The following is a 26246-nucleotide window of genomic DNA, read 5'->3' on the forward strand; positions in this document are numbered from 1 at the left end:
CCTCTAAACCAGTGAGGAAAGTCAGTTCATGGGTGAGTCACCCTCAAGTGATACAAGGCCACAGGTGTGGAGGCATATTAGATGTTCTTCGGTAATTGAGAATGACCCTCATCTTCTGTTGTCACTTGGTGGATGAGAAGACCCACAACATCTGGATGAGTCTCAAGGTGCTAGGTGAATCCACTAACTGGCTGCCCCTTTCTGAAAGTCTTTATTTTACATCCCAAGCAAGTCCATGCACTAAGAAACAAGCTTCTAGTGGCTCAAGAGTCCCTACTGTATTTGACAATGACATCTCTTTTACTTAACACTTGTCCTGTGGGAACATTTCAGCGGCATATCGACAAGGCTGACTGTAAAACCTGTCTGTCTGTCTGTCTGATCACTGCCTAGGAGGAGAATGACTGCACCTGCATCCTGGTCCAGTGTCCAACTCCCTTTCCCTAGACACAGGGCACAGCTCAGGGCAGGAAGATGGCCACAGCACATGCCCTCTGCGCCAACTGCTGTGCTTGGGTCTTCATCTGGACAGCTCTTGAGATGGCTGAGCATTACAAACTGCCCAAGGAGCATGGAGGTAGTTGTGCTGTGAGGAGCCCTGTGCCACCCGTCACACTCCTGCGCCTGGACATTTCTGAGCTTCGTTGAGCTCAGTGCTTCATAGAAACAGATCCCAAGCAGAAGGAAGACGCTGTGCAGAGTGGCAGACTGAACTCTCCCTAGCCTGGCACTGACTTTTGGCAACTTGTACTTTGCTGGAGATCAAACCCTACACACGCCAGCCAAGTGTCTGACCACTGAGCTACAATGCCCTCCTAGTTCTACAATCTAATGACATATCCCTCACTAAAGTCCAACAAGTTTAGTTAGACTGCTGATGGCCCTTTTGCTGCGATTTCATTTCCCTTCAGAGGGCCTCATGTCTGTGAGGCCTCTGACTTCCAGGTAGAACGTTCCGTAAGTCCTTGGATAAAGGAATTGGTTATATGGCCCTTGTCTTAAGTTGGGCATGGCGTTTTTGTCCTGGCAGACGACCTGACGAGGAATAACTGCTGGGCTGGGCTGTGTGAAGTGCTTCCTGCTGCTGTTAGTGGCTCTGAGGTCCTGAGACTGAGCCCACTTCTACATCAGACTCTAGCAATCACATGCTTAAATTACATATCCTCAAATCCAAGGTTAACTTTGTTAAGAACCTCTCAGAGGTGGGCAGATCTGTGAGTTCAAGGCCAACCTGATCTACAAAGCGAGTCCAGGACAGCCAGGGCTTGGGCTTGTTACATAAAGAAACCTTATCTTTAACCCCCCCCTCTACCTGGAGGCAGGTAGGGCTAGCTCTCAGTAAGGAATGGCCATGGCCATTTAGTAAACTTTTCAATGCTGGGAAGGTCTACTTGTAAACTATCTGGTCTTGAGGCTTGAAGGATAGTCGCTATCTCCATGGAGACAATGTGTGCAGTACACAGGCTCCTGGCCTCGGGGTCTCATCTACAGGTCCCCTGGGAAGAGTTAAGTGTCAAACAGCTCCCTGCTCTTACTCTAGCCACAAGACGGAGTTTGGGCACTATACCCCGTGTAAAGAAACCTCAAGTGGCCAGGCTCAAAACTGGGAATTTTATTTAGTTGGAAAAATTCTGCTTACTTTCCATGTGGTGTCCAAGCCTGAGAGGTGAATCTGGTGCAGTTTCATGTTTTGGCTCTAAAAGGATCTTGGGAGCTGTGCATCATTTCACAGTGGGAATGTGTCATGAGGTGACCTCACGGGAACAGCAGGCATGAGTACTCACAAACCAGACAGCTGCACCTTATGGGGCCACCGTAATATGCATGGTCTGTTGCTGACTGACACATTGGTATGGCACATGGCAACATTTCACTTCTTGCCATTACTGTTTTGCTGGACACCATTACACTGTTGTCTCCATAGGTTGAGAAGCAGGGAAAAGCAATGAGGAGAAAAGTTTCGTGTTTCGTAACTGAATATTCTTTCTAGAGCTGCTTCTTGCTTCTTCTGGACAGCAGTGGGGAGCTTAGGTGCTGGTTCCCTGTTAGTGTGGCAGGCAATGTGGGCTGCAATCAGGCTCTGCTTTTTGACGTCACATGCATGTAGATCCTCTATGCATCTTACTATAGTGCATGCTTTTGTTTCATCTTTGGTAAGGACTCCAGACTTGGGCATCCCAAGTGTATGATTAGAAATCATTCCCTCTGAGGAAAAACTGCAAGAGAAGCTAATTCTAGTCACCAAGAAAGAATGCCATGAGAAACTAAGGATTGAGGGCCTAACTCTCAAACCACATGGGGAAGAAGGCGGCTGGCAGCACAGCAATAGATGGATCTTAGTAACCACTTTCCCACCGTCAGAAAGAGCTTAAATAGTTTCCATAACATGGAATGTGAGCGAAGTTCCTGTCCTAATACAGTCTTAAATATGCAGTTGTTTATCTCAGGCTATTTGTGGTGAATAAGCAGAGGATTTAAAAGTGCCCCAGAAGCCCTGGAAAACTTGCAGGACTTTAAAGTTGTTAAACAAACAAGTCTGATTTATAAATATCTAAACATGGGCAAGCTACTTTTAAATCTGACCTGTAACTGCCCATAGAATGTGACTTACAGATTTGTAGCTCATTTAGTTATTCTATTTCTACTTTAAACAAAATTTAAAGAGCAACTTGAAGGGCGCATAGCTTACTCCATGGATCTCTGCAGATCTATGCTTATGGTAAAGGAGAATCTTGGGTATAAAATAAACATTGAATTTTCTCTGCCCCAGATGTTTCTGAGACACTTGGGTGTTTGTTCTCCTGGCGCACCTCTGTGGCCGTGAGACCCAGTAGGACTGGGAACACCGGACTCCCTAGTGTCACACACTCCAGTCTTGGGAGCTCAGTCTAGCATGAAGAAAGGATTCCTAAATTCTGATGCTCTACAAAGCCTGAAAACTGAGTGTTTTCAGAACTCCTAGGAAAGGTTCTGAAGAGTGACGGAAGGGCGGGCTGCCATTTCTGTCCTCTAAATTATTCAGACTTAGGAAAACGGTGGAGAAGTTTACTGATGACAGACAATCCCTGTTTTCCATTCTGAAATGTCCAGTCACCTGCCCCAGACAGACCTCCCAGCACATCTGGGAACGTGTGGGAAATCACCAGCTGGTCTCTCACAAAGCTCCTTAGCAGCTCCTTCTGGTGACTTAACGTGGAGTTCTTGCAACTGCGTGCTTTTCACAGCCACTTGAAGTGCTTGCTCGCTCGCTAGCTCTCCTGGTGAGTCACCTGGCTGACAGTGTCATCTGGCCAGTAACAAACTGTTGTATCCACACAACACAGTAAAACATAGAAAGCAAACTGAGTGATATCCACCTCTGCTCTAAGGAATGAACTAATGCAAGGTGACTCTGCAGTTGTCACATGCCACGCAGAGGTGATCTGGGCTTGAGAAGGCTTAACACTGTCAAACTAGGCAATGTCCTCAATGACAATTTAAATGAGAATAGTAACTAGGGTGAATACGGTAGTCTCTAAATTTTAAAAACAGAGATGACAACTAATAGGCCACGTACATGTTCCAGAAATTTCAGTCCGAATGCACGTTACTTGAAATGACTTACTGTAAAGTCAGTGAGTGCTGGCAGCTGCAGCCTTGGCTCAGTGGCTGTGCTCCATACCTTCAATGATTACTTTAAAACAAGCCAGGCAAGGTGCTGCACGCCTTTAATCCCAGCACCCGGGAGGCAGAGACAGGCACACCTCTTTGAGTTCAAGGCCAGTCTGCTCTACATACTGAACATGTCCCAGGACAGCCAGGGCTACATAGAGAAAATTTGTCTTTTTAAAAAATGCCTAAAACCTCAGTGAAAAAAAATCCTTATACCCATGAAACACTGTACATATAAGCATGTTTTTAACTAAAAGTGATACAGATATGGTGAGCAATTTTGAAAATGTATTTCCCTTAAAAAGAACACCAACCCTAAAGCCATTTGAAGAGCAATAGCTGTGACGGCTAATAGTTGTACTACACAAGGGCCAATGTTAGCATTAGACATACATTTTACTGAGTTCTAGAATAGCCAGGACCCTAGTGACCAGGGCCAAGAATGGGAGAAAGCAAATCAAAGTTAAAGCAAGAATCTCTGACACTGCTCAAGTGCGGGACAGCTCCCTGCACTGGCAGGGCAGGCACAGCCTTCACGCTCTCCTCAGAACACAAGGTCGTTTCCTGTCACGGGAACTGACTGACTGTGGCGAGGAGGAGGGTGCACCTGCAGGCCACGATGCCGTGGCTGCTGCTCTGGGAACTTGCTCCTCTGTACTCTTCAGGTACATTCCCCAAAAGGATTGTTTTCATAGAATAAAAAGCATTTGTGCTACCAACTTTAAAAAATGTAGTAGGGATGGTAACTTCTGCCTCAAATTCCAATCCCCACAGTCAAGAATCACCTACAGCAAGGAAACTCACAAAGGCACCGAATGACACAGCAGCAGCCTTGCCAGAGCCACCGAGGAAACCCAAAAGCTAACGGAAGGAAACCTGACCTCAACAGACGGCTGACTACACTTGATAATGAAAGCATGTATTTCTCCACTGATTAGCAACACTGTGAAGCACTGGACAAGTGGGGTTTGAAGCAGCGGTACAGCCTGTATACAGCATTTGTGGATCTCCTCTTCCTACCAGTCCCGTGGCTCTGTTCTGAAACCCTTTTTTACTACCTTCGTACATCCAGATGACACGCTGACGATGACAGACACAGAAAATCATTACAAGCCATGTGGTGCGATCTGTGTGCACTCCACCTGCCTTTACCTGTTCTTCCTATACAGTTTCAAACCATCTGCAGAGAACAGATACACAAAACTGAAGTAGCTATGATTAGAATTATTTAAAGCCTTGAGAAACTTTCCAAACTTTCCAGGACTTCTGATGGAGTCCTCCCACCCTCCCTAACAGAATCCAAACAGGCCACCCCTCACCCCGTGAGTCTGACAGACTTGATGGGTGCTCCGGTTTCTAGTCTGCCTTCCTATTCTTCCTCTTCTTCCTCTTCATCATCATCTTCATCATGGCAGTGTGTGATCTCCTGGGGGGCCAGCGGGAAGAGGTTGGGGGGCTTGATCTCACTAATGGACCTTGTAAGCTGGTGTCGCTTATAGTCAGTGTCTTTGAAATCCACTGACGTGCGGTTCCGGGTGGCGAGAGGGGACTCCATCTCATTGATATCCACATGCGTGTGTTCCACCGTTGACTCGTGCGGCATCTAGAGCAAAGCAAACACTCAGGCTGTAGGCAGAGCGAAAGTGAGTACTGTGCTAACCACTCCGCTTCCCAAGCAGGAGTGCCTAAGCTCCGCTCCCTCCCTACAGCATGGAAATCCGTAAGAAACCTTACGGATGCTTTTATACTTCCTTAGCCAGCCCTGCCCTGCAACAGCAGTATCAGGACATACATATAAAAACAGTTATATTGCCAGGTGTGGTGGCGCACGCCTTTAATCCCAGCACTCGGGAGGCAGAGGCAGGCGGATTTCTGAGTTTGAGGCCAGCCTGGTCTACAAAATGAGTTCCAGGAAGCCAGGGCTACACAGAGAAACCCTGTCTCGAAAAACCAAAAAAAATTATTTCAATTAGCACTAACAAGTCTTTTTTGGGGGGTGGGGTAGGGCACCTCTCAATGTAACCCTAAATCAGAGATCAGTACCTCCCAGGCACTAGGATTAAAGGTATGCACCAATACACCCCGCATTTTTTTTTAAGATTTATTTATTTATTTTATGTATGTGAGTACACTGTCGCTGTCTTCAGACACACCAGAAGAGGATATCCAATCCCATTACAGATGGCTGTGAGCTACCATGTGGTTGCTGGGGATTGAACTCATGACCTCTGGAAGAGAAGCCAGTGCTCTTCACCACTGGGCCATCTCTCTAGCATCTCTATGGTCCATCTTAACTGTCAATCAAAAGTAACGGTACTCACCAGGACATGGGCAGCTCTGAAGAGGTAGCTGAATGGGTAGTACAGCAGGTTGATGAACGAGGCCGCATAGAGATCTGCATAGCGCATCACTTGGCTGGCAAAGAGTGTCTGCCGGGAGCCGCTGCGGAACAGGCTTCCCATCATCCCATAGCACATGTCCATGTCATGAGTTACTTTCTAAAAAAAAAAAAAAAAGGTCTCAGCTATGCAACTACATACAAGTCCCTGCATCAAATCAAACATGAAAATGACTCAGACAACTGACTTCCCACGTTTTTTCCCAAATCCCATCTGGATACCTTAATCCGTCTCTGGATGGAACTAATGTCCGGGCGCTCATTGCTACTGCTGTCCAGGTGCCTGGGAACAAGAGGAGAACGTGGTGAAGATCTCTAGGAGAGCACACCTCCCTATGTTAGTCACTCGTGGAGAGGTAGGTGGTCTTTGGCCATAAGTTGTGGAGTTGGGAAACTTACTTGTAGAGTTCAGCCAAGAAAATATCCAAGCTTTGAAGTTCTTCAAAGAGTGCTACAGTTAAAGTTTGGAAAGGAAAAGAAAATGTTTTACACAAATCAAGCAAAAGTACCTTTTAAATGATGTTCAAACTGCTGAAATCTCAGCTATGCGTGGATGTGTATGGGCTTGCACATGCCATGGGGTATGTGAAGTCAGAGGACAGTGTGTGGGCGACAGTTCTCACCATGCGGATTCTGGGGACTGAGCTCAGGTCAAGTTCAGCAGCAAGCACCCTTACTGAGCCTTGACTAAGAATTAGGTGACTTGTCTACCATCACTGTTCAACTTCATAGGTGGGAAGTGTAAAATGTGTGGGCAAGCCGGGCGTGGTGGCGCACGCCTTTAATCCCAGCACTCGGGAGGTAGAGGCAGGTAGATTTCTGAGTTCGAGGCCATCCTGGTCTACAGAGTGAGTTCCAGGACAGCCAGGGCTATACAGAGAAACCCTGTCTCGAAAAACAAAAACAAAAACAAAAAGAAACAAACAAAAAAGTGAACTCCTACCATCTTTACAGTCAAGAAGAGCCGTTCTGACTGTGTCGTCACTGAGAAGAACCACCACCGTTTCCCTTTTCTGTGTTTGTCCACTGCCTATCTCAGTAGAGCCCAGGTTGGAGCAGATACTACTGTTGCTCCCATTTTCATATAAGGGAGAACAGAACAAGGCCCAAGATGCATGCAGACTTTGAGAAGAGAAGCCAGAGTTCCCATCAGCACAGGCCACGCTGGCAGAACTGGTAAGTCTTAGCACAGTGACAGTGGTGCGCCGATATGCAGCCACCTGCAGCCCAGCTGAAGGGCGGGTACCACATAACGCTAGGTGGCTTGGCTTAAGAATGTAACTTGGCTTCTGTCTTCACGAATACCCGGTTATTAGCATTCAGAGCCATTGCTGCCCCAGAATCACAAACAGAGTGTTAGGAAGGAGGCTGCAGGCTATGGTTGGAGAAGTGTGGCCCACAGACCGAAGTGGATGTTGTAGTTCACAAACTGTTACTGTAATTCATCTCAGGGCAGAAACAGTTTACACTACCTCGAAGGACTGTGAAAATCTGCGAAGTACACACACACACACACACACACACACACACACACACGCACACACACATTCCATAGTTGTGTGAAATGACTGAGTAATGGTTTCTGTAAGAGAATCAAGTTCAAGCCGTCACGTAAGGTACAGACGTGAGGCGAAGGCCCGAGCTGAGAGGGACAGTCCTTACAACTCTTGTCCGTCCAGACGTGGAGCTCCTGCGCAAGCTCAGGAATCACCAAGAAAGTCCTCCACCCTTGCCGTTTCTTTGACTTCAGAATGTCTCCAAAAATGTGATCTCCAATATACAAAATGTCTTTGCCCTTAGCTCCCAACAGGTCACAGATTGTATCAGATGAACCTGCAAGGGATAAATGAGAAACGTTTCTCTGTTAAAGAAAGCGTCCAAAGCACCACAGCAACATATATGCTAAAGACATTTATAATTACAGGAAAGGAGCCTTTCTGAAAGACAAAGGTTAAGCTCTATCTCCCGTGTAAGAACCCCAGGAAGGCAGTATCAGAACCCCAGTATCAGTGCTTATGCAGCATGTGAGAGGCCTCGCTCGGGTCTGTCTTCAGAGCCACCAAAGGTACCATGACCAGTTCTCATCACACATTTAACATTAAGTTGGCTCTACTCAACTGCTTCTGACTCTTGACATTAAATGCAGCTACATGGCTTTAAGAAAAGAAAAATCCCAAAATGGTTTCAGAACTGAGACAAACCCTCAACAGAGGACAGAAGGATCTTTTCAGTAAAAGTTAACCCTCCTGGCTTTCCCTGCAGATGACTCGGAAGATGACATTTCTGGTCCTGTTATGTGGTACTCTGCTGAGAATTTTCACAGTGAAGCCAAAGATCACCATGCAGAGGTGCCCAGAACAAAGGGAGACAGACAGACAGTTCACTCACCCCCTGAGTAGACAATGCCGTGCTGCAGGGGGCCCGTGTAGGTGCCAATTTTCAGTTTTCCAGTTTTCTGGGTAGAGAGAATAAAGACTGAAATTTTGTGGCATTTGACCACGCTCTCTCCCAGGCCACCTGACCCAAGCACCCATTCTTCTTAAACTCTATTGGGCTAGGTCAGATCAGATCACACTCCCAACTTCAAGAGAGAAGTTACGGCCATGGAAAGGTGAGCATGAAGGAGCATGTCCTAGAACACACTGCCTTCTCACTTACAGTGTCCACCTGACGCAGCACTGTGCCTTCTCCAAAAAAGAGTGGTTTCCGAGCATCCACCAAAATCAGGTCAAAGTAGGACTGCCACGGCCGGTGGGAGCTCCCGGGCTGGGGACAGAGTCAGCACAGTCACATCACGAACCCCTCAGACTTAAGGAAGTCATCAACGACAAGGAAATTTAGAATAAGGTTTTGGGGAGCTGACAGTGTGAGTAATGATCGGCTTTGATAACTCCACAGTGTGAATTATTTATCTCTGAAGTATAGCAATTTATTTCACAGTGCTTTTAAACATGAAGTATGAGAAAAGCTAGGCAGATGAAAGCTACAATTCAAGGGACAAACTGGGGAGGTTCTATTTGTTCTCAGACCGACTGTTCTAGGTTGCCACTGGCCTCTCAGCTCATCCCAGAGATGGCATCTATGCCGACTAACACTCTTGGCATTCTGAGATGGAACTATGATGCTAACCTTTTCAAGCCAGCCTGAAGGGTACTACACAATGTAATTTTAGTATTTGCTGAAGCTTACTCATGGAAGCCAAGGATTAAAATTCTTAAGTGTATGACTAAGCTGCAGGCTTTGTTCTTTAGTCTAAGTGTGCTCATACCACAGAAAGACTTAAACACCAAAGTTAGCCTCTTTCTCGGTGCAACACTTAACAGTAACTATCTAGAAACTGTCAAGGATGTCCACATGACATCATGTTTCTGTTAAACTAGCATCACCCTCAACCTATGACTCCTCACAACACACACAACTCTGCTCTAAAACTTACTTTAATCCTATTCACTACAGACTACATAAACATTCATTTTATTTCTATCTAGTAAATATTTAGATTACTGGAGATTTTTAATTCTTCTAGTCCTGGATTACTTCTTTCAATGCTGATTAAACACTAGGCCTTCTAAAACTAGGATTTTCTAGGAGGATTAAATGGATTCATTATTAGTTAATACAAGGTATAGTAAATTAGTTTAAAAAATGACATATAATAAATTACTATAATACCTTGGGGCCATGCGGGAAATCAAACAGGTAAGTCATGATTTTCTGGGGAAAGAGAAAGGTGCACATGTGACTTCTGCTCAAGACAGACACAGGCTTTCTACATGTGAGATGGGCGGCATCCTTATCTTCTCCACAGCTCATGAAATCACGGCAGAGGAAGTTAAAAACTAATGCTTCATCAGGCAAAGGCACAGACACGAGTTCCCCACCTTCCCCAGACAGCTCTCCTGAAGTCACGTGTGGAGATAACAAACATGGGGCTCAGAGAAAAGCAATGACTCCCACAAGCTGGCGCACTGCATTTTATTTCAGTGCACGGGGGCAGGGGCAGAACTTTCTGCTAGGATTTTAGCCTACAATTGCATCAGCAAAAGTAAGGTGTTTGAATTTGGACTTTGTGTGGTTTGTTCCCCCCTTCTGTATCCTTTAACCATCATTTTTTTTTAATTTATTTATTTAATGTATATGAGTACACGGTCTCTATCTTCATGCACACCATAAGAGGGCATCAGATCTCATTACAGATGGTTGTGAGCCACCATGTGGTTGCTAGGAATTGAACTCAGGATCTCTGGAAGAGCAGTTGGTGCTTTTAACCACTGAGCCATCTCTCCAGCCCCCTTAGCCATCATTTTTTAAAATTTAAATATTAAGAGGTGGTAAGTTTTGATTTCTAAGATTCAAAAGATTGTTATCATCTTTCATTACAGGATTTCCAACAGCAAGAGGATGTAAAAGAAAGACTGTGATTTCTCAGATATACATAAATAATGCTCTTAAAAGGAAGAGAAGTCATTATATTAGCACAAAGCCTTTAAATAACTTTCCCAAATTAAAACTTTTAAATAGCCACTATAACAGTCAAAAAAAGGATGCTTAGGAAAAACTGCAGTAACTCCGCATGTCTGTGTCCTATGCACTGTTAGCCCTCCTCACTGGCTCCCCAGCCCTCTGGGTCAGCGCCCCGCCCTAGAAAAGCAGACACAGACACTAAGTACTTACATCTGTGTACTTATAGTCACTGTTAGTAGCCAGAAACACTTTCCCTACTTCCTTCATTCGGCTCAGAAGCAACGGCAACTTGCCCTGAAATGGTGAAACAGTGACAGAGGATGTCAGTGTCGGTCATCACAGACTCAAACTCTGACCGCAGAGGAACAGGGGAACAGCCTTTTTAAGGATTAGTTGGTTGATTTCAGAAATCTGCATTTAAAAATCTACATTATTAAGTTTTAAAAGTATTAACATATACAGTATGTACTTTACATAAATAAGTATATGGCCATTAGTACGAGATCTTTACCATCTTCATGTCTGTCTCAGAAAAGAGTTTAAATTACTTTGTGATTTACCTATGGGATTTACCTATACTGAAGTTCAGAACATGATTTTCAAACTGTACTAAAATTCTGTATGAAGATTATTAAATATTCTGCTACTGTACACACTGTGGCTTCATTAAACTTTGCAGAATATAACAATAGGTACAGGTGCTACCTAGAAATATCCACACTCAACTGAAGAAAAATAAGGAAATTCTAACAGCTCATGTGCCTAGAAACAAAAGCACCACTTTTCACAAGAAGGCTCCTTTGCACAAACTGGGTCCAACTGTTCAGTGGTCTTTCTTGAAGCAATAATGGAAAGGGAGTGGGGGTGGCGGGGAAGGCAGGTGGCAGTTTGACAGGAGGGGAAGGGATGGTGGCATAAACCCAGAGACATTATTACTGCATTCGTTTTTACTCTATAGAAAAGTACGTTACTATATCTTAGGATTCCATATGTGGATAAATGTCTTTTCTTATTATTTTTAGTTACCAATCTCTGTGGGGTGTGCACGTGCATGGAGGGGCCAGGTGGAGGTATCAGGTCACCCAGAGCTGGAAGCACACCAGCCCGTGACTTCGTGTTTTAAAAAACATAGCCTTACAGAAAAGTTGAGATTATACACACATATACATGCACATCTATACTTCCTATGTGCTCCACATACACTCCTTTAAAAGTAACATTAATACTGCATCATAACTATAAAAAATTTTTAAATTAGTAAAAAATATCATGAACTCCAGCTATTTAAGATACTCACTAGTCTTTAATGTATCTTAAAGCTGTGCTCATTATTTATTTTTTTGCTAACAGGGTAGAGACACTTAAGTCAGTCAGACCCGTGCACACTTTTTAATGGATCATCTGCAATGCTTAAGATTTGGGTGTGACAGCTGGGCGTGGTGACACACACCTTTAATCCCAGCACTCGGGAGGCAGAGGCAGGCGGATTTCTGAGTTCAAGGCCAGCCTGGTCTACAGAGTGAGTTCCAGGACAGCCAGGGCTACACAGAAAAACCCTGTCTCAAAAAACTAGAAAGAAAGAAAGAAAGAAAGAAAGAAAGAAAGAAAGAAAGAAAGAAAGAAAGAAAGAAAGAAAGGAGAGAAGAGAAGAGAAGAGAAGAGAAGGGAAGGGAAGGGAAGGGAAGGGAAGGGAAGGGAAGGGAAGGGAAGGGAAGGGAAGGGAAGGGAAGGGAAGGGAAGGGAAGGGAAGGGAAGGGAAGGGAAGGGAAGGGAAGGGAAGGGAAGGGAAGGGAAGAGAAGAGAAGAGATAAGATAAGATTTGGGTGTTAGTCTTGGCCAATGACTGACCTTCTAACTGTGTGACCTTCCACATGACATTTAAGCATTTCTTTAAAAAGTAACAGTAGCCTCTACCTCATAGTTGACGACAATTACATAGTATAAGGTATCAATCACTGCGTGGAGCTGTGCACACAGTACCGTCTAGCTGCAATAATTAGAGCTAAAACATTAAATACAAAGTCTTGTTTCTCAGAAAACAGGGAAAACAAGTGAAACTACATGCTGGCAGACATTTTTTGTGACTATGCTGCAAGTGACTTTTCTCATCTACGTCACGATAAACAGGCTTGGCCTTCTTATCTTTATAAGGCAAAAGGAGCCACCATGCAGACCTGTTTCCCTCTTCCATACTTACATCCTTGACGACATACTTCTCAAGATTTTCAACCGTCTTCTCCTTAAGGGAGCCCTGGGAGGAAGAGAAAGAAATAAGAAAAGAATAAAACCAGGGGGGTTGTTTCCTTTTTATTTTTTAAGTTATTGCTCTATAGCCCCAGCTGGCTCATCTTCCTGCCTTTGCCCCCTAAGTACTAAGATTACAGATTTAGGATATCATGTCCATCTCACAAATCAAGATTGATTGTCTGAGACAAAGCTTTACGTTGTAACCCAGGTTAGCCTTGAACCTGGATTGTGGAGTAGACCACCACACTTGACCTGTAAGTCTACTGTTAACTTTTACTAAAAAACTTGTACTGACTATCAAACAAATAAATATTCTGTTTACCAAAATGAAAAATGTTAGACAAAAAAAGATTTCAAATATAAAAGTATTCACATTTTAAATAGAAAATTAAAACTTTTCATAGTTTATTAAAGTTTATAGTAAATATAAATCCAATACTAACTAGTGGGAGTTATTTGAACAAAATTTAAATGGACCAACATACACAAGAGATGTAAGTATAATTTCATATACTAAAATTCTTCTAAATATTTTTCAGAAATGCAAACAATAAAATTTAAAAGCTGAGCCTCAAGGCTGAAGAACACTGTCAGTATGGTCGGACAAGAATAAACATAAGAGGCAAATTTCTCTTAACTCCTTTTAAAGGTGAAAAATAAAAGCATTTAAGAGTCTTTATTTTTCTGTTAATGTGTATGAGAGTAAATGTTTTGCCTGTTTCCATGTCTGTGTACCACATGAATGCCTGGTGCCCAGAGACACCACAAGAGGGCGTCAGAGCCCCTGGCACTGGAGTTTCAGATGGCTGTGAGCTGCTGTAGGGTGCTAGGAACTGAATCAAGGTTCTCTGCAAGAGCAGCCAGTGCTCTTAGTCTCTGAGACATCTCTCCAGGCCCTCTCCACGTTCTTTTTTAAAAGGAGCATTCTGCTCTCTGTGTACATGCCCACTTGCAAAGTTAGTATCAGAGCACAGATGCATGCTGGGGAGAGGAGGGTAAAGCAGCAGGCTCTAAATACCTTGTAATGGACCCAGTCCACTGCGTCTCTTACGTCCTGGAACATGCTACGGTAGGACATGAAGAGGTCCCCATCTTTAAATCCTGTGTCACAACTACAGAAAGATGAAAAGAACATGACAAACGGTGAATGAAATGACCAAGGGACCCAAAGGTTCCCATCACGTGGTACAGGCTGTGGTTAGCTAGGGAATCGCTCCCTAATCAAAATGCATTTGAGCATTAAAATGGCCAGAATATTGATATATGGAATATAATAACTGTGTGCAAACACAATGAGACAGGATAATTTACAGGATGGAATTAAAAGGCCAAGGTCCCATAATACCAAGTTCCTCACTTTAGAAGCAGGCCTCACTGCGCAGACATTTAGAAGCTAGGCTCTCCCTCCCTGACCTTCCTGCATTGTCCCTAGGTACAAAGGCACCGTTCAGTTCTATCTGGATTCCACTTTCCACCAAACTGCCCTCAAGTGGGTAAGGCCTCAGATATGAAGTTAGCAGACTCTAACACAGAGGCTGTTACACATCAAGCAATGGCCACACAGCTCCCCAGAAGGAAAGGCTAACCTGTGAAGACTTAGGCAAATTTTTGCTTTACAGAAAATAAACACTATTTTATTCCTTGGTGAGCTCTTGCTGGGCCTGGGAATGAAGCTACATGAGCATCCCGGGATGGCTCCTGGGCAGCTGCTGTGAAATGAGTCGGGGGTTTCAGTGCAACTCTGCTTGGACAGATAAGCATCACACAAACCTCCCACTCAGTTGTCACAATTAGCACCTCTGCTGGCCGTCTTCAATCCCAGTCACAAGTGGTCCCTTCCAAACATGGCTGCAGCACACTGGCAAGGAGAGGGGCCGTGTGGGAGGTGAGAGCCTGCATGGAGCTGCTGGCGCTGTCCATCTCTCAGGCTGGCAATGTGGCATCTCTCACTAGCACTAAATTCACTTTAGAAAAGCAGAAAAGACCTACAATGGCCAGTTCTCTAAAACCCTGTACATTAATTTAAAAATCAACTGGATGAAGAAAATTGTAATATAAACATACCTGGTGTATCTGGGACAATTAGTAAAAAAATCTACGAGGCAGGCCAACAGGTAGGTCTCTGAAAATGAAGAAAAGGTATGAATAAGCTGTAAGTACCATAATCAAGCTGATTTACTCAGCTTCCTGGAAGACATGGCCCTGGAACAAAGGGGCAGTGTGCAGAGTAAGCAGAGGTGTCTACCTGGGAGATTGAATAGTGTGTTCAGAATGTAAAACCGTTCAGTGTCATCTCGTTGGATAAATTTATTTGGATACTGCTCTCTAGTTTCTGGTCTGTAAGAAAATGTAAAAAAAAATTAATTGATATACAAAAAGTTAACAACTGTAGGAAATCATCACTATTCAATGCTTTATTAAAATATGTTGATGGCTATGTGAAAGACAAGAGTTCATATATTAAATGTGAGCAGCTGTGAACAGGCTCAGGGTGAGCCCTTCAACAGCTCTCTTCATAGACAGCACCCAGGGCTCTCCCTGTGCTAGGGAGGTAACTTAAGAACACACAACCCAACCTCTACAAGAAGGCCGTGGGGAACTCTTAAGACTGAAGGGGAACTACTGAGCTTCAAATGTTTAAGGAGACTAATGCATGAACAGGTGCTCACCCTGGAATCCCAGCGCTGGCAGCCAGGCCAGCCAGGGTGACACAGGGAAGCCTTGTCTCAAAACAAATAAATAAAATTTTAAGATAAAATAAGTCTAAAAGCAGAAGGAAGTGACTGCAAAGAGAGGCAAGGACAACCCAGAAAGGATTCCTGTCGGTGCTGGTGTGCTGGCTCTGCTGCAACACCTAAGTGGACACTTCCTCTCCTGGATGAAGTGTGGAACAAAGAGCAAGCCTTCCTTACCGTCTGAGCTGTGCTTTTCTCTGTTCCTCTTTACTGAAAGCGGGCCAACTTCTGACCTGACCTACTTAATTTGCAAGGCCAGCCCCTATCAGTAAAGTGCTTGCCATGCAGACACGAGGAGGAACTTTTGTTTAGAATCCCAATGCCCATGTAAGTGCCAAGCACTGCAGTGTGTGCCTGTAACCCTAGCCATGGGGAAGGAAGAAAGAAGGGTCGAGTGGAACTCTGCTCACCATTCAAGCAAAAGCAAGGACAGTATCTCAAATAAGCTGGAGAGTGACTGAGAACACACCTGCACATACATCCCCACAAAGACAAAGAAAACAAATATAAAGCTTATACACAGTGTAAGCTGGGTAAATTCCTACTTAAGTTACTTAACTTCAAATGGTATGGACTCTAGTCACGACCATAAAATCATAGTAGTTTCTTGGTTAGTAACCCCTTTCATCACCCTTATGAAACAAAGTTTCTAATCAATTCAAGACTAAGTAGAAAGCCATCTCTCTGGCTTTCTGGCAGAAGGGGGCAACACTAGCATGCCCTCCCTCCAGCCAGTGAGTGAAGGCTGGCTTAGACAATCACGGGTGCAGCTGCTGTGGCAATCACAACTCAGACTGACTGATAACTAGGTTAGTCATCGCATTCCCGGTCAGGGGAAGACAATGCATCATACATATCAGAAGAAAACAGTCTACTTGGAATTGGAAGGAACACTGGCATGTTTTGTGACCTGCAGCCCCAGGCTAACAAGGTGTGACAAAGGTAGATGGACGTTGACCTCCTTTTTAGCTCATTGCCACTGCACCTTAAAAACTGAAATGTCCCACCATGTTCATTCTCTCCCTAATATCTTTTCCTTTTGCACTAAGCGTAAATGAATCTACGTTTACCCACAAATGACTTATTTTTGAAATACTACCAAAAGTATTTCCAAAGAAGGTACACTGAAACTTTATGTATAGCAGGTTGATGTGGACTTAGTATTAGGTCTATCTTATACCATATAATTTACAAAATGATAATAGCTGTGTTCAATTTATATTTTGAGAGTCTTTTTTTTTTTATAATTAAACAGAAAGGGTGAAATGTTGCAGGATATTAGGGCAGTGGCAGGCTTGTGATTGGACAGGAAAAGGGAGGAGGAGCTAAGAGTTGTGGAGACAGAGAGGGAGGAGGGAGAAGAACCAGAATGGTGTTATCGAAAGGTTATAATAATTGAGTTAAAGTTTTATCAGTATCAATTAGCCCTGAAACTATTGTATTGGCATTTTTGTAAATTGTGATCTTTTTGTTATATAAATCTAACTGTATAATTAAGCTTTAAGAGTCATGTTTCTACTGGGGTAACTAGGTGTTGAGATGGCTGATGGTGGGGTGTGTGGGGCACTGTGTGGAAGCAAGATGAACTTGGGAGAGAATAGCTCAGTGGTGAGAACACGGCCGAGCAAGCGAGACCCCACCCAGACATAGTGTTGTGGCCTGCCAGTATCGGTACTACAGCAGGAACACAGGCCGGTGGGGCAGGAGAGATGGAGGGTTGACTTTTTAAATATTTCCTGCAACAGGTTGATAAGACCTTTTTTGTTGTTGTTTGATAAAGTCTCATGTAGTCTAGACTGGCCTATGTAGCCAGCGATGACATGACCTGAACTCCTTATGGACTCCTGCCAGGATTACAGAAGTGGACCACTACCCCTAGCTTAGGCCTGTGCATCTTGTATTCTAAGAGTGGTTATAAAATGAATTTAGTGACTTGCTTCTCATTTTTTCCCCTCTGCCTTCCTTTCAACTCATAGCCAGAACAATGAGATCCCTTCTCAGACACAAACAGAACCCTGGTTCATTTTCACCGGGCTCCTTCCCAGTGACAGTATCTGAACATGATGAGCTTAGGTCGGTGATACTGCATGTCATCATGTTCTGTCTACATCCTGCTTCCTGATACGAAAGCATCCTTTACAGCACCAGAAGGTGCATGTAGCCTTCCTGGCCTGCTCTGAGAGGTCAAGGTGATGTTCACTTTACTTCAACTGTACAACAGACATCCGAGACATCTCTGAGCCTGTGTTATGCAATAAGGCTTGCTCAACAGCACCGTGCAATTGCTTCAGTTCTAAGTGGGACACTGCTATGACCTCAGACTTAAAAGGATGTTCTGACACAATTTCAGTTAGTTTATGTCTCTTACAACAAGTGTTGCCAAAACCACTGTCTTTAATTATTTCAATGTGACTATTATGACTTTAGCAGTTTCCCATCAGGAATAAATAAATCAGGAAAATTACATGAATGCATAATATAAAATGTTTTCATTTCAAGTTGTAGTTATGACCCAAATGTCACATTCTATTTTTTTACTTTTCTTTGTTTTTAGATTACTATGTATGCATTGTTCTGCCTGCATTTATGTGTGTATATGCATCACGTGCATGCTGGGTGCTTGTGAAGGCCAGGAGGGCAGCAGATACCCTGGAGCTGGAGTTACAGATAGTTGTGAGCACCATGTGGGGGGCTAGAAATGGACCCAGGTTCTATGTAAGCACAGCATTTACTCACTGAACCATTTCTCCAACCCCCAAACTGTGTTTTTAAAAAGCAAAATAAAACAAAACAACCCTTAGATGTTTCACCAAAAAAAAGTAGATACTTATATATTTATAACTTATATTTTACTGCTTTCTAAAGAGGAAACTCCCAAATTAGCAAAGACAGTGAAGATATTATAAATGTAAGTTATCTGTTTTAAGACCACTCACTTCCTCTCCTTCCTCCTTACCCCTCCCTCCCTCCTTTCTTCCTTTTACAGTGCTGTAGATCAGACCCAGGCCCCTATATCTGAGTGTCTACTTCAACTGTCTTCTACCACCCCATCTTGCCTTTATCTATCTATCTATTGTCTATCTATCTATCTATCTATCTATCTATCTATCTATCTATCTATCTATCTATCTATTTATTTTGAGGAAGGGTCTCTATGTAGCCTTGGCTATCCTGGAATGAAGAGTAGGCTGGCCTTGAACATGCGGAGATCTGCCCACCTCTGCCTCACAGTGCTGATGTTAAAAGCATACACCACCAAACGAAACCTTTCTCCCCATCTTTTATGATTTCTGAGACGGGTCTCATTATATTACCCAGGCACTGGCACAGAGCTCCTGGATTCAAAGCTCCTCCTCTCAGCTTTCAGAGGAGTTTGGTATTACAGGCAGGAATGACTATGCCTAGCACTACCTTGTATTTAGGGTACATTATACTTTTAACCCTGTGTTTTAAGATGTTTTCATTATGGCCAGACAGTGGTGGTGCACACCTTTAATCCCAGCACTTGGGAGGCAGAGGCAGACAGATTTCTGAGTTCGAGGCTGAGGCCAGCTTGGTCTACAGAGTGAGTTCCAGGACAGCCAGGGCTACACAGAGAAGCCCTGTCTCAAAAAACCAAAACAAACAAAACAAAACAAAAAGATTCATTATACCAATGTCTGAAAATATTTACTCAAAGATCAAAATGTACTAGTTAATAAAAATTTCAATCATTTAAATTGCTATATACTTCAAAAGTTTTCAAATGACATTTATGTGTGTATTTCTTCTGTATTAAAAAGGAAAAATAAACCAGGCATCAGGACTTAATCCTAGCAGTTAGGAGACAGAAGCCTCCTTTGTGAGTTCAAAGCCAGCCTGGTCTACAAAATGAGTTACAGAACAGCCAGAAATCCCCTGAGAAATTGTCTCAGGGAAAACAAACAAACAAGTATCTTAGAACTTGAGTCTAAAACTAAGTCTAAAGTGTAATTTTTTAGCAAGGTTCAAAATTAGCTTTTTGGATGCTATATAACTAGAAGACAAAAACAAAATATAATTACTAATACCTTGGCTATGCTTATATAAAGGGATGACTCAATGATTAAAGGACCTGTGCAGACAGTATTATGTCATTTACCTACTAAGTTATTAGAGGGGCTACAGAGACAGTGACTGGTAAGGTGCTTGCCATATAAGGACCTGAGGCGAGTCTGAGAACCCCCGAGTTAAACCAGGCTATAGAGGCACATGCCTGCAATCCCAGCTCTGGGGAGGTAGAGGCTGCTCAATTCTCAGGCTCACTGACCATCCGGCCTAGCCAAATTGCCCGCATCCCCTGTGTCTCCGGCTCAAAAAACAAGGCAGCAAGGGCCACTGCAGGAATTCACTGTGCAAACCTGATGACTAAAGTCAATCCCTGGAAGGAAAGCACCAACTTCTAAAAACTGACCTGTGACCAGTGCACACTCCACATATATACACACAATAATAATAAAATAAGATGGAGCATTTCCGGGGCACATGAACATGTGCACACATATTCCCCAACCCCCACCCTTACCCCACCCCCACCCCCAAGAGGCTAAGGGTTCTCTGTACTCACCCTCTTATGAAGTTAAATCCATGTGCACACACCAAGAGGTTTCCATAGGCATCGACTTTCAAAAGATTTCCATAGAGCGTGTCAAAGACAAGTCCTCTACATGAAAGAGAGACAGTGACAGTGCACATCATGCAGCAACTGTGTGTGCTCAAACCACCATGCACGAGCTTCACCTAACTCAAGCTCTGTAGCACCTTAGCTGCAGTCCCCAAACAAAAGAACCGTGTACACTAAGTAAGTGTATGCACTGTACAAAATAAATCGCTGGACTGAAGACATAGCTCAGTTGTAGCGCGCCTGCATATTGTGTTTGAATCTCTAGGATCCATCCAGCACTTGTGGAGGCAGATGGAAGGTGGGGCAGGGAGGACTCGCGGTGCAACTAATAATATTTATTCCATGTATGTACTGTTCTAGAGTAATGGCGCCATCAAACAAGCACAGGTCATCCTGACTCTTAAGGAAGCTGCTATCTTTCTACTATAGTCTTTAAATTTCTTCGGACATTGAACTACTTGTATTTTCCAGTATTCAATGTTACATGTGGAGCAAATGTGACAGTATTTCAAACAAACATCTTTCATAATCTTAATTCTTCCCTATCAAATCCAGAAATGCAAAGTGCCAAAAGGCTCTTCCCACCAAGTTAAACATATGTAGCCGCCCTCCAGAAGCCAGGAGGGGCAGGTAAGACATCTGTGCGCATCCTTCAGCCTTAACACCCCTTTCTTGCCCACCAGTGGGTCTTCCTGACTCAGCTACTCAGGAGCACAGAGAGCTAAGCACTAGGTACTTGGGGTCTGATGCAGGAGGAGCAAGCTCCAGTCCAGCCTGGGATACATATACTGCTGAGAGAAGCAGGAGGAGGCTGGGAAAAGAGGAAAAAGGGAAGGGGGTGGGAAGAGGAGGGAGAAGATGGGCAGAGAACGGAGTGGGAACACAAAAGAAACTGGCAGATGACTAAGGAAATGTATGGAAAGTTCTGCTAATTTTACCATCAACACTAGCATTTATTGTTGCAGGGACAGGGATAATTGGAATTCATAATTTGGGGACAGGGAAAGTGGTTTTAATCCAAAAATATCTTGAAATGTTACCTGGTAGGGAATGTAGAATCATATGCAAAGCTGAGCAGCTCCTGAGGATAGCCAATGGAAACTAATCTCTCCACAGTAAGCTCAAAGCCAAGGGATTCATATTCTGGAGACTTGTACACTGCACAAAGAGGAGGCTCATTAGTCAGCAGGAAGAACAGCCCAGGAGAAGTGAGGCCAAATGAATGAGTCTCTCCTTTTCCCCAATCCCTCCTTTCTTCTTTTCCCTCAAACTTTGTATTCTGTATTATACAGCCCGTACTAAGGAAATTCAGTCATTGGCAGAAACAGGTCCTATCTGAACAGTTTTTAGCCTGTTGTCAACACTTTTCCTATATCTACTCTTTGACTTGCACAATTTAGTGTCGGGGGCAGAGGGACAATCTAACTCTATATATATAGCTATGATATTAACAGTGAGACTGAATAAGGAGCAAACTTGGTAAGAGAGGTGTATCTGTTGGAGGCTTTACTGTAACTGAAACAGCAATATTCAGAACAAGCTTGTCCCTCTTGTCTTTATACTTTAATTTTAGCTTTTTCTGGTAGATGCTCTGTGGTCTTCTAATCAGCTATCTGGTCTGTCTGTCAATGTTCTGCCTTGCAAATGCATCTTCTTATCAGCCCAAACAGCTGTTAGGCCTAACACTGTTACAACCTGCAAAATCATTCCTGATGAGTACCACTGCAAACAAACCATAAGAAAACACATCTAAGACAATGAGCAAAATCTATTTTGCAAACCAGAAATTAGGTATTAAAATCTGGCTCACCAGACATGGCCTTCACTATGGTCACATGCAAATGTGTGTGTAAAACTACGTATTTCTCCTAATCTGCTTCATAAACATACTGTTCACTAAAAGCTAAATGGCACAGGTTTCAGCTGTGCAGTTTCTCTTTACTATGTCTAAAATTTGACACAATGAAAGAGTTTAAGTGTTATCACTGCAGCTCAACAATAAAATGTCACTCCTTCAAATACACTTCTTCCAATTGGTACATTTAAAACCTTTCTTGTTTCCAGGAGCAGGAAAGTCAGTCACATTACAAAAATCAATAAAATTTCAGAAACCTGTTATTCCTAAACTCCAGCCTAGACAAAGATATCTGCTCCGTTCTCAGTCTCAACCCTGTTAGGTCATTACAGTTCTCCCATCTACTATTAACATCTTTAGCCCACAGTCGAACTGGACTTTGCCATCTGTCTGCCTATTTAAACTGGTACTGTTAGGTCTCAAATCCAGGACAAACTGCTAACTGTTGTGCTTAACATATCAAATCGACTCTGGGTGCCAGTCTCCCAGAGTCTCTACCTGTTAAGAGTCCTCCTGGCTGGCACACCCTGCCCCTGACCCCGACCTCACCAAGAACCCCTTCCTCCAGCTGCTGGTCTTCCCTAACATTAACTCTGGATATGTTCTTTTCTTTTTTGGTTTTTCAAGACAAGTTTTCTCTGTGTAGCCCTGGCTGTTCTGGAACTCACTCTGAAGACAAGACTGGCCTCAAACTCAAGGACAGCCGCCTGCCTATCCCTCCTGAGTACTGGGATTAAAGAAGTATGTCACCATTCTCAGCTACTCTGGATATTTTCAAAAGCAGCTAGACTTCTCCCCCCCCCCCCCATAACTTCTACTTTAGCCTCTCTACTTATACTATGATCCCTCAAAACAAAAAAATAAACCCTGAAGCCTTCAACACAGAATTCCAAGTCTGTCTGACGTGCCTGTGGCAAAGGTAAAGGTAGCACTGTGTGTTCACGTGTATCAGCAGAGTAAGAGCTGGTGACCAGTAAAGCATGGTACCCTGGTACAAAACTGATCTACACTGAAAAACAAAACCAAAAACTAGCATCCTTCATCTACCTTCCCCAGCCATGATGTCATGCCAATTGTAAAGCCACTATTGACAAAATTTCTAAAAACCCAAATTAACTTCCCCATAATAATCAAAAGTCCTATTTAATTCAAAAGTATACAAGAAAAAAATCCAGTACAGCTAACTTTTTTCTAAGATCTAGCTCATGTAAAATACTTGTCAATTGTTAATATTTCAAAAAGGATAATTTGCTGAATATGCCTTCAAAACAAAGATTAAAAACTAAACGTGGGGCTGGAAAGATGGCTCAGAGGTTAAGAGCACTGGCTGTTCTTCCTGATATCCTGAGTTCAAATCCCAGCAACCACATAGTGGCTCACAACCACCTGTAATGGGATCTGGTTCCCTCTTCTGGTGTGCAAACACGCATGCAGGGAGAACAATGTATACATAATAAATAATCAAATCTTTAAAAAGAAACAAACAAATTAGACCTATTCCCCCACCACTCTTAAACTTATGCCTAAATTGACAATTTTCTGTGGTTAATGAGTTATGATGAATTGGTCATTGAAAACTATGTCCATGAGATAATCTTAACTGAAGGTCTAATTAATTTAGCATTATTTTTCTTAATAAAGCTTTTAAATTATAATATAATAACATAAATTCTCCCTTTCTTGTCCTCCTCCAACCCTCTTGTGTTTTTTCCTACTTCCTCTAAAATTAATGGCCTCTTATTATTGTTGTTGCATATATACACACCAATGAATATATATGTATAAATATATAAATGTGACTGAGTCCAGTCAGTGTGGCTTGTATGAATATGATTTCAAGGCTGACTACTTTGTATTAAATAATCAATTAGGGGGCTATCCCGGGGAGAGGGTAATTCTCTAGCAGTAGTCATTAGTTGCCTGTAGGTCTCTAACTAATGTGGAATCTGTGAGATCTCTCACTTGTACATTAGCATGTCTAGTGATACAGTTACTGTTCACGTCATCCTCAGGCAGCTATGTTACTGAGGTGTTGTGGGTGTAGCTTCCTGGCATACCTAGGAAACAATCTCACCAGTGAAAAAATATACAAAAATAATTCTAAATCCTAAAGAAACAATGGTAAAACCAAAATACCACACCTACACTGTGTTCAGAGGGCAAAACTTCTCAAATATTTAATTATGGTGACTTTCTATAAATTCACCTTGGAAACACTAAGTCTCCTTTCTCTAAGGCAGTTCATGGTACTTCCCAGAAACGTAACGAGTCCTCTGCACTCGCTGGCCTGAGCTGGGGTCTGTAACTGTTGCTATGAACGTCCAGTTATTCAGGCCATCAAAGCTCAAGCTTGAATGCTGAAGCACACTGTACTCTTCTGATTTCTTCCAACTGGACCAGAATAGACTGCCCTGGTCTTGGGTGGGAATGGATTTATCACAGAGAGTCCAAGTACTTCTTTAACAACCCTATCTATTTCACCAAGCTCTATATTAATCAGCAAGATGGACAAGCTATTGACATCTCCTCGTAAGCCTCTCGGATAATCATTTCAGCGGTGCACACTCCCAGGTCACTAAATCATCTGTAGACCTACATCTAATACAGCCGCAGCTGAAGGAGCAGAACTGTCTTTCACAAAACAGGACTTTAGATGTTTCTTCCAAATGCCCCTGGGAAAAAAACAACACTTATTCTGACCCAGTTGCAAAATGTCATGAAGCTTATGCAGTGCTACCTTCTCCACGGATAAAGGTAAAAGAAGTACTCAGGGCAGAGGCAGGCACCCCTCCTTGTTCAAGGACAGCCCTACACAATGAGCTTCGGGCCACACAGGGCTGCTTAATGGCATCCTGTCTCAAAAAAAAAAAAAAAAGTTAAAAAATTAAAAAAAAAAAAAAAAAACAACATCTTTTTATTCCCCCATCAAGTGGGCCCTTTACCCTGGCTACAGACCCCTGCAGGACCAGCCTCTATCTCCTCAGGCTGCAGAGCTCTATGTCTTGCCACAGCTGCAAAAAACTCTAACTTCAGTTCTTCTCACAAAACTGGAAAGCGAATAATCCAAAGCTTCAAGCATTGCTCTCACAACTAACTTCCCAGGGTTCCAACCCTGGACAATGGTTTCTGAGTGCAGCAATCTCACATCAACTGCTTACTTATTCTCGGAGGAAATTCTGAGCCTAGCCCAATTTACCCAAAATCCAAAGACAAAGAAAGAAATTGTTTTAAGGGCCAAAGTCCAAAAGAAATAGGAAAAAAATAAAACAAAACAAAACACCACCCTGCTTTAGCCCCTAGGACAGCACACAGTGTTCTCAGGTTACGTAACAAGACTATAAAGAGAACAGCCAAAGCTTTGAAAGTTGAAGCTACAGAGCGCATTTAAAGATATTCTTTACTCAATAATCTGCAAGGAAAAACAGCTCTTCAAAAATAACTGCATGCTGTGGGGATGGAGCTGTGGGCTCTGCTCTGTGTGGAAGCTGCTCACCCAACCAAAGCAGAGCTGACATTAGCAGAGGGCGCTCCTTTGACTAAGGAAAGTTTCTGCCAGAAGCTTGGAGCGCTTATGCATCTTTACCATTGTCACCAAGACACACTGTGTGAGGAGGAGCTTACAGATTTTAGAAAAATAAAGGGCAAACCTCTACAGAGGTTGCAGCCTAGCAGAGCACTGCTGCCCAAAACGAGAACTCACATGAGGCAGATGCAGGTAGTGTGTGCCACTCCAGTCTTGAAGGAGTTACACTGGCTTTCCTGTTAAAACAAAAAACAAAAAAAACAAAGCAACAAAACAAAACAAAAACAAAAGCTGGTTTTAAACTGTTGTGATGAACTGGAAGGGAGAGACAACATTTGGAGATAGGTTTACAGGAGTTAACACTGCCCTCCAGTCTAGGAGCCTCCAACCATCACTGACACTAGTTCTAGCTGACTATAACAAAATATGAGCATTGAAAATAAGCCCAAGTATTGTGTATTATTTTCTTCTTCTGGCAATCTGGGTTAGGAATAAAAGCCAAGTCTGATAGTCTGATAATAAAATTTTAGGCCAAAAGAGTAAGAGAAGACTAAATTAGTCAGCTCCAGTGGCTTCCAGGGTCCTGCTGAGGACACTGGCTAGTAAATGGTGCTTACACTGTTACAGCTCAGAAGCCTGATTTAAGAAGAAAACAGAATACAAAGCAGCCCCATCTTGCTTTCAAGTATCTACTTATGCTGAACTTCCCTCTACCAGTCTACTATCCCTCA

At 43.2% G+C, this 26246-nt stretch overlaps 1 protein-coding gene across 35 annotated transcripts in view; it reads right to left on the bottom strand.

The window, feature by feature from the left end:
* Positions 1–1592: 1592 nt before the first annotated feature.
* Nt5c2 (5'-nucleotidase, cytosolic II) overlaps positions 1593–26246 on the bottom strand; it is a 129785-nt gene continuing 105131 nt past the window's right edge. For 10 of the 35 annotated variants that reach the window (NR_165064.1, NR_165063.1, NR_165060.1 and 7 more), the window contains 15 exons: positions 21178–21295; positions 20081–20176; positions 15006–15097; positions 14825–14882; positions 13779–13872; positions 12711–12764; positions 10724–10807; positions 9722–9763; positions 8708–8815; positions 8438–8504; positions 7712–7882; positions 6449–6500; positions 6272–6332; positions 5973–6149; positions 1593–5254 (listed from right to left, as the gene is read on the bottom strand). Coding sequence is in view for 14 of the 35 variants with exons in the window: in NM_001377066.1 (NP_001363995.1) it covers positions 5021–5254; positions 5973–6149; positions 6272–6332; positions 6449–6500; positions 7712–7882; positions 8438–8504; positions 8708–8815; positions 9722–9763; positions 10724–10807; positions 12711–12764; positions 13779–13872; positions 14825–14882; positions 15006–15097; positions 20081–20176; positions 21178–21295 (1508 nt within the window). In the remaining 21 variants the exon portion in view is untranslated. Of the gene's footprint in view, positions 5255–5972; positions 6150–6271; positions 6333–6448; positions 6501–7711; positions 7883–8437; positions 8505–8707; positions 8816–9721; positions 9764–10723; positions 10808–12710; positions 12765–13778; positions 13873–14530; positions 14746–14824; positions 14883–15005; positions 15098–20080; positions 20177–21177; positions 21296–25692; positions 25752–26246 lie in introns of all 35 variants that reach the window. The other 25 variants (NR_165065.1, NR_165062.1, NR_165076.1 and 22 more) reach the window with 11 other exon arrangements.

Source organism: Mus musculus, chromosome 19 (assembly GCF_000001635.26).
Source record: "Mus musculus strain C57BL/6J chromosome 19, GRCm38.p6 C57BL/6J".
Taxonomy (NCBI): Eukaryota; Metazoa; Chordata; class Mammalia; order Rodentia; family Muridae; genus Mus; species Mus musculus.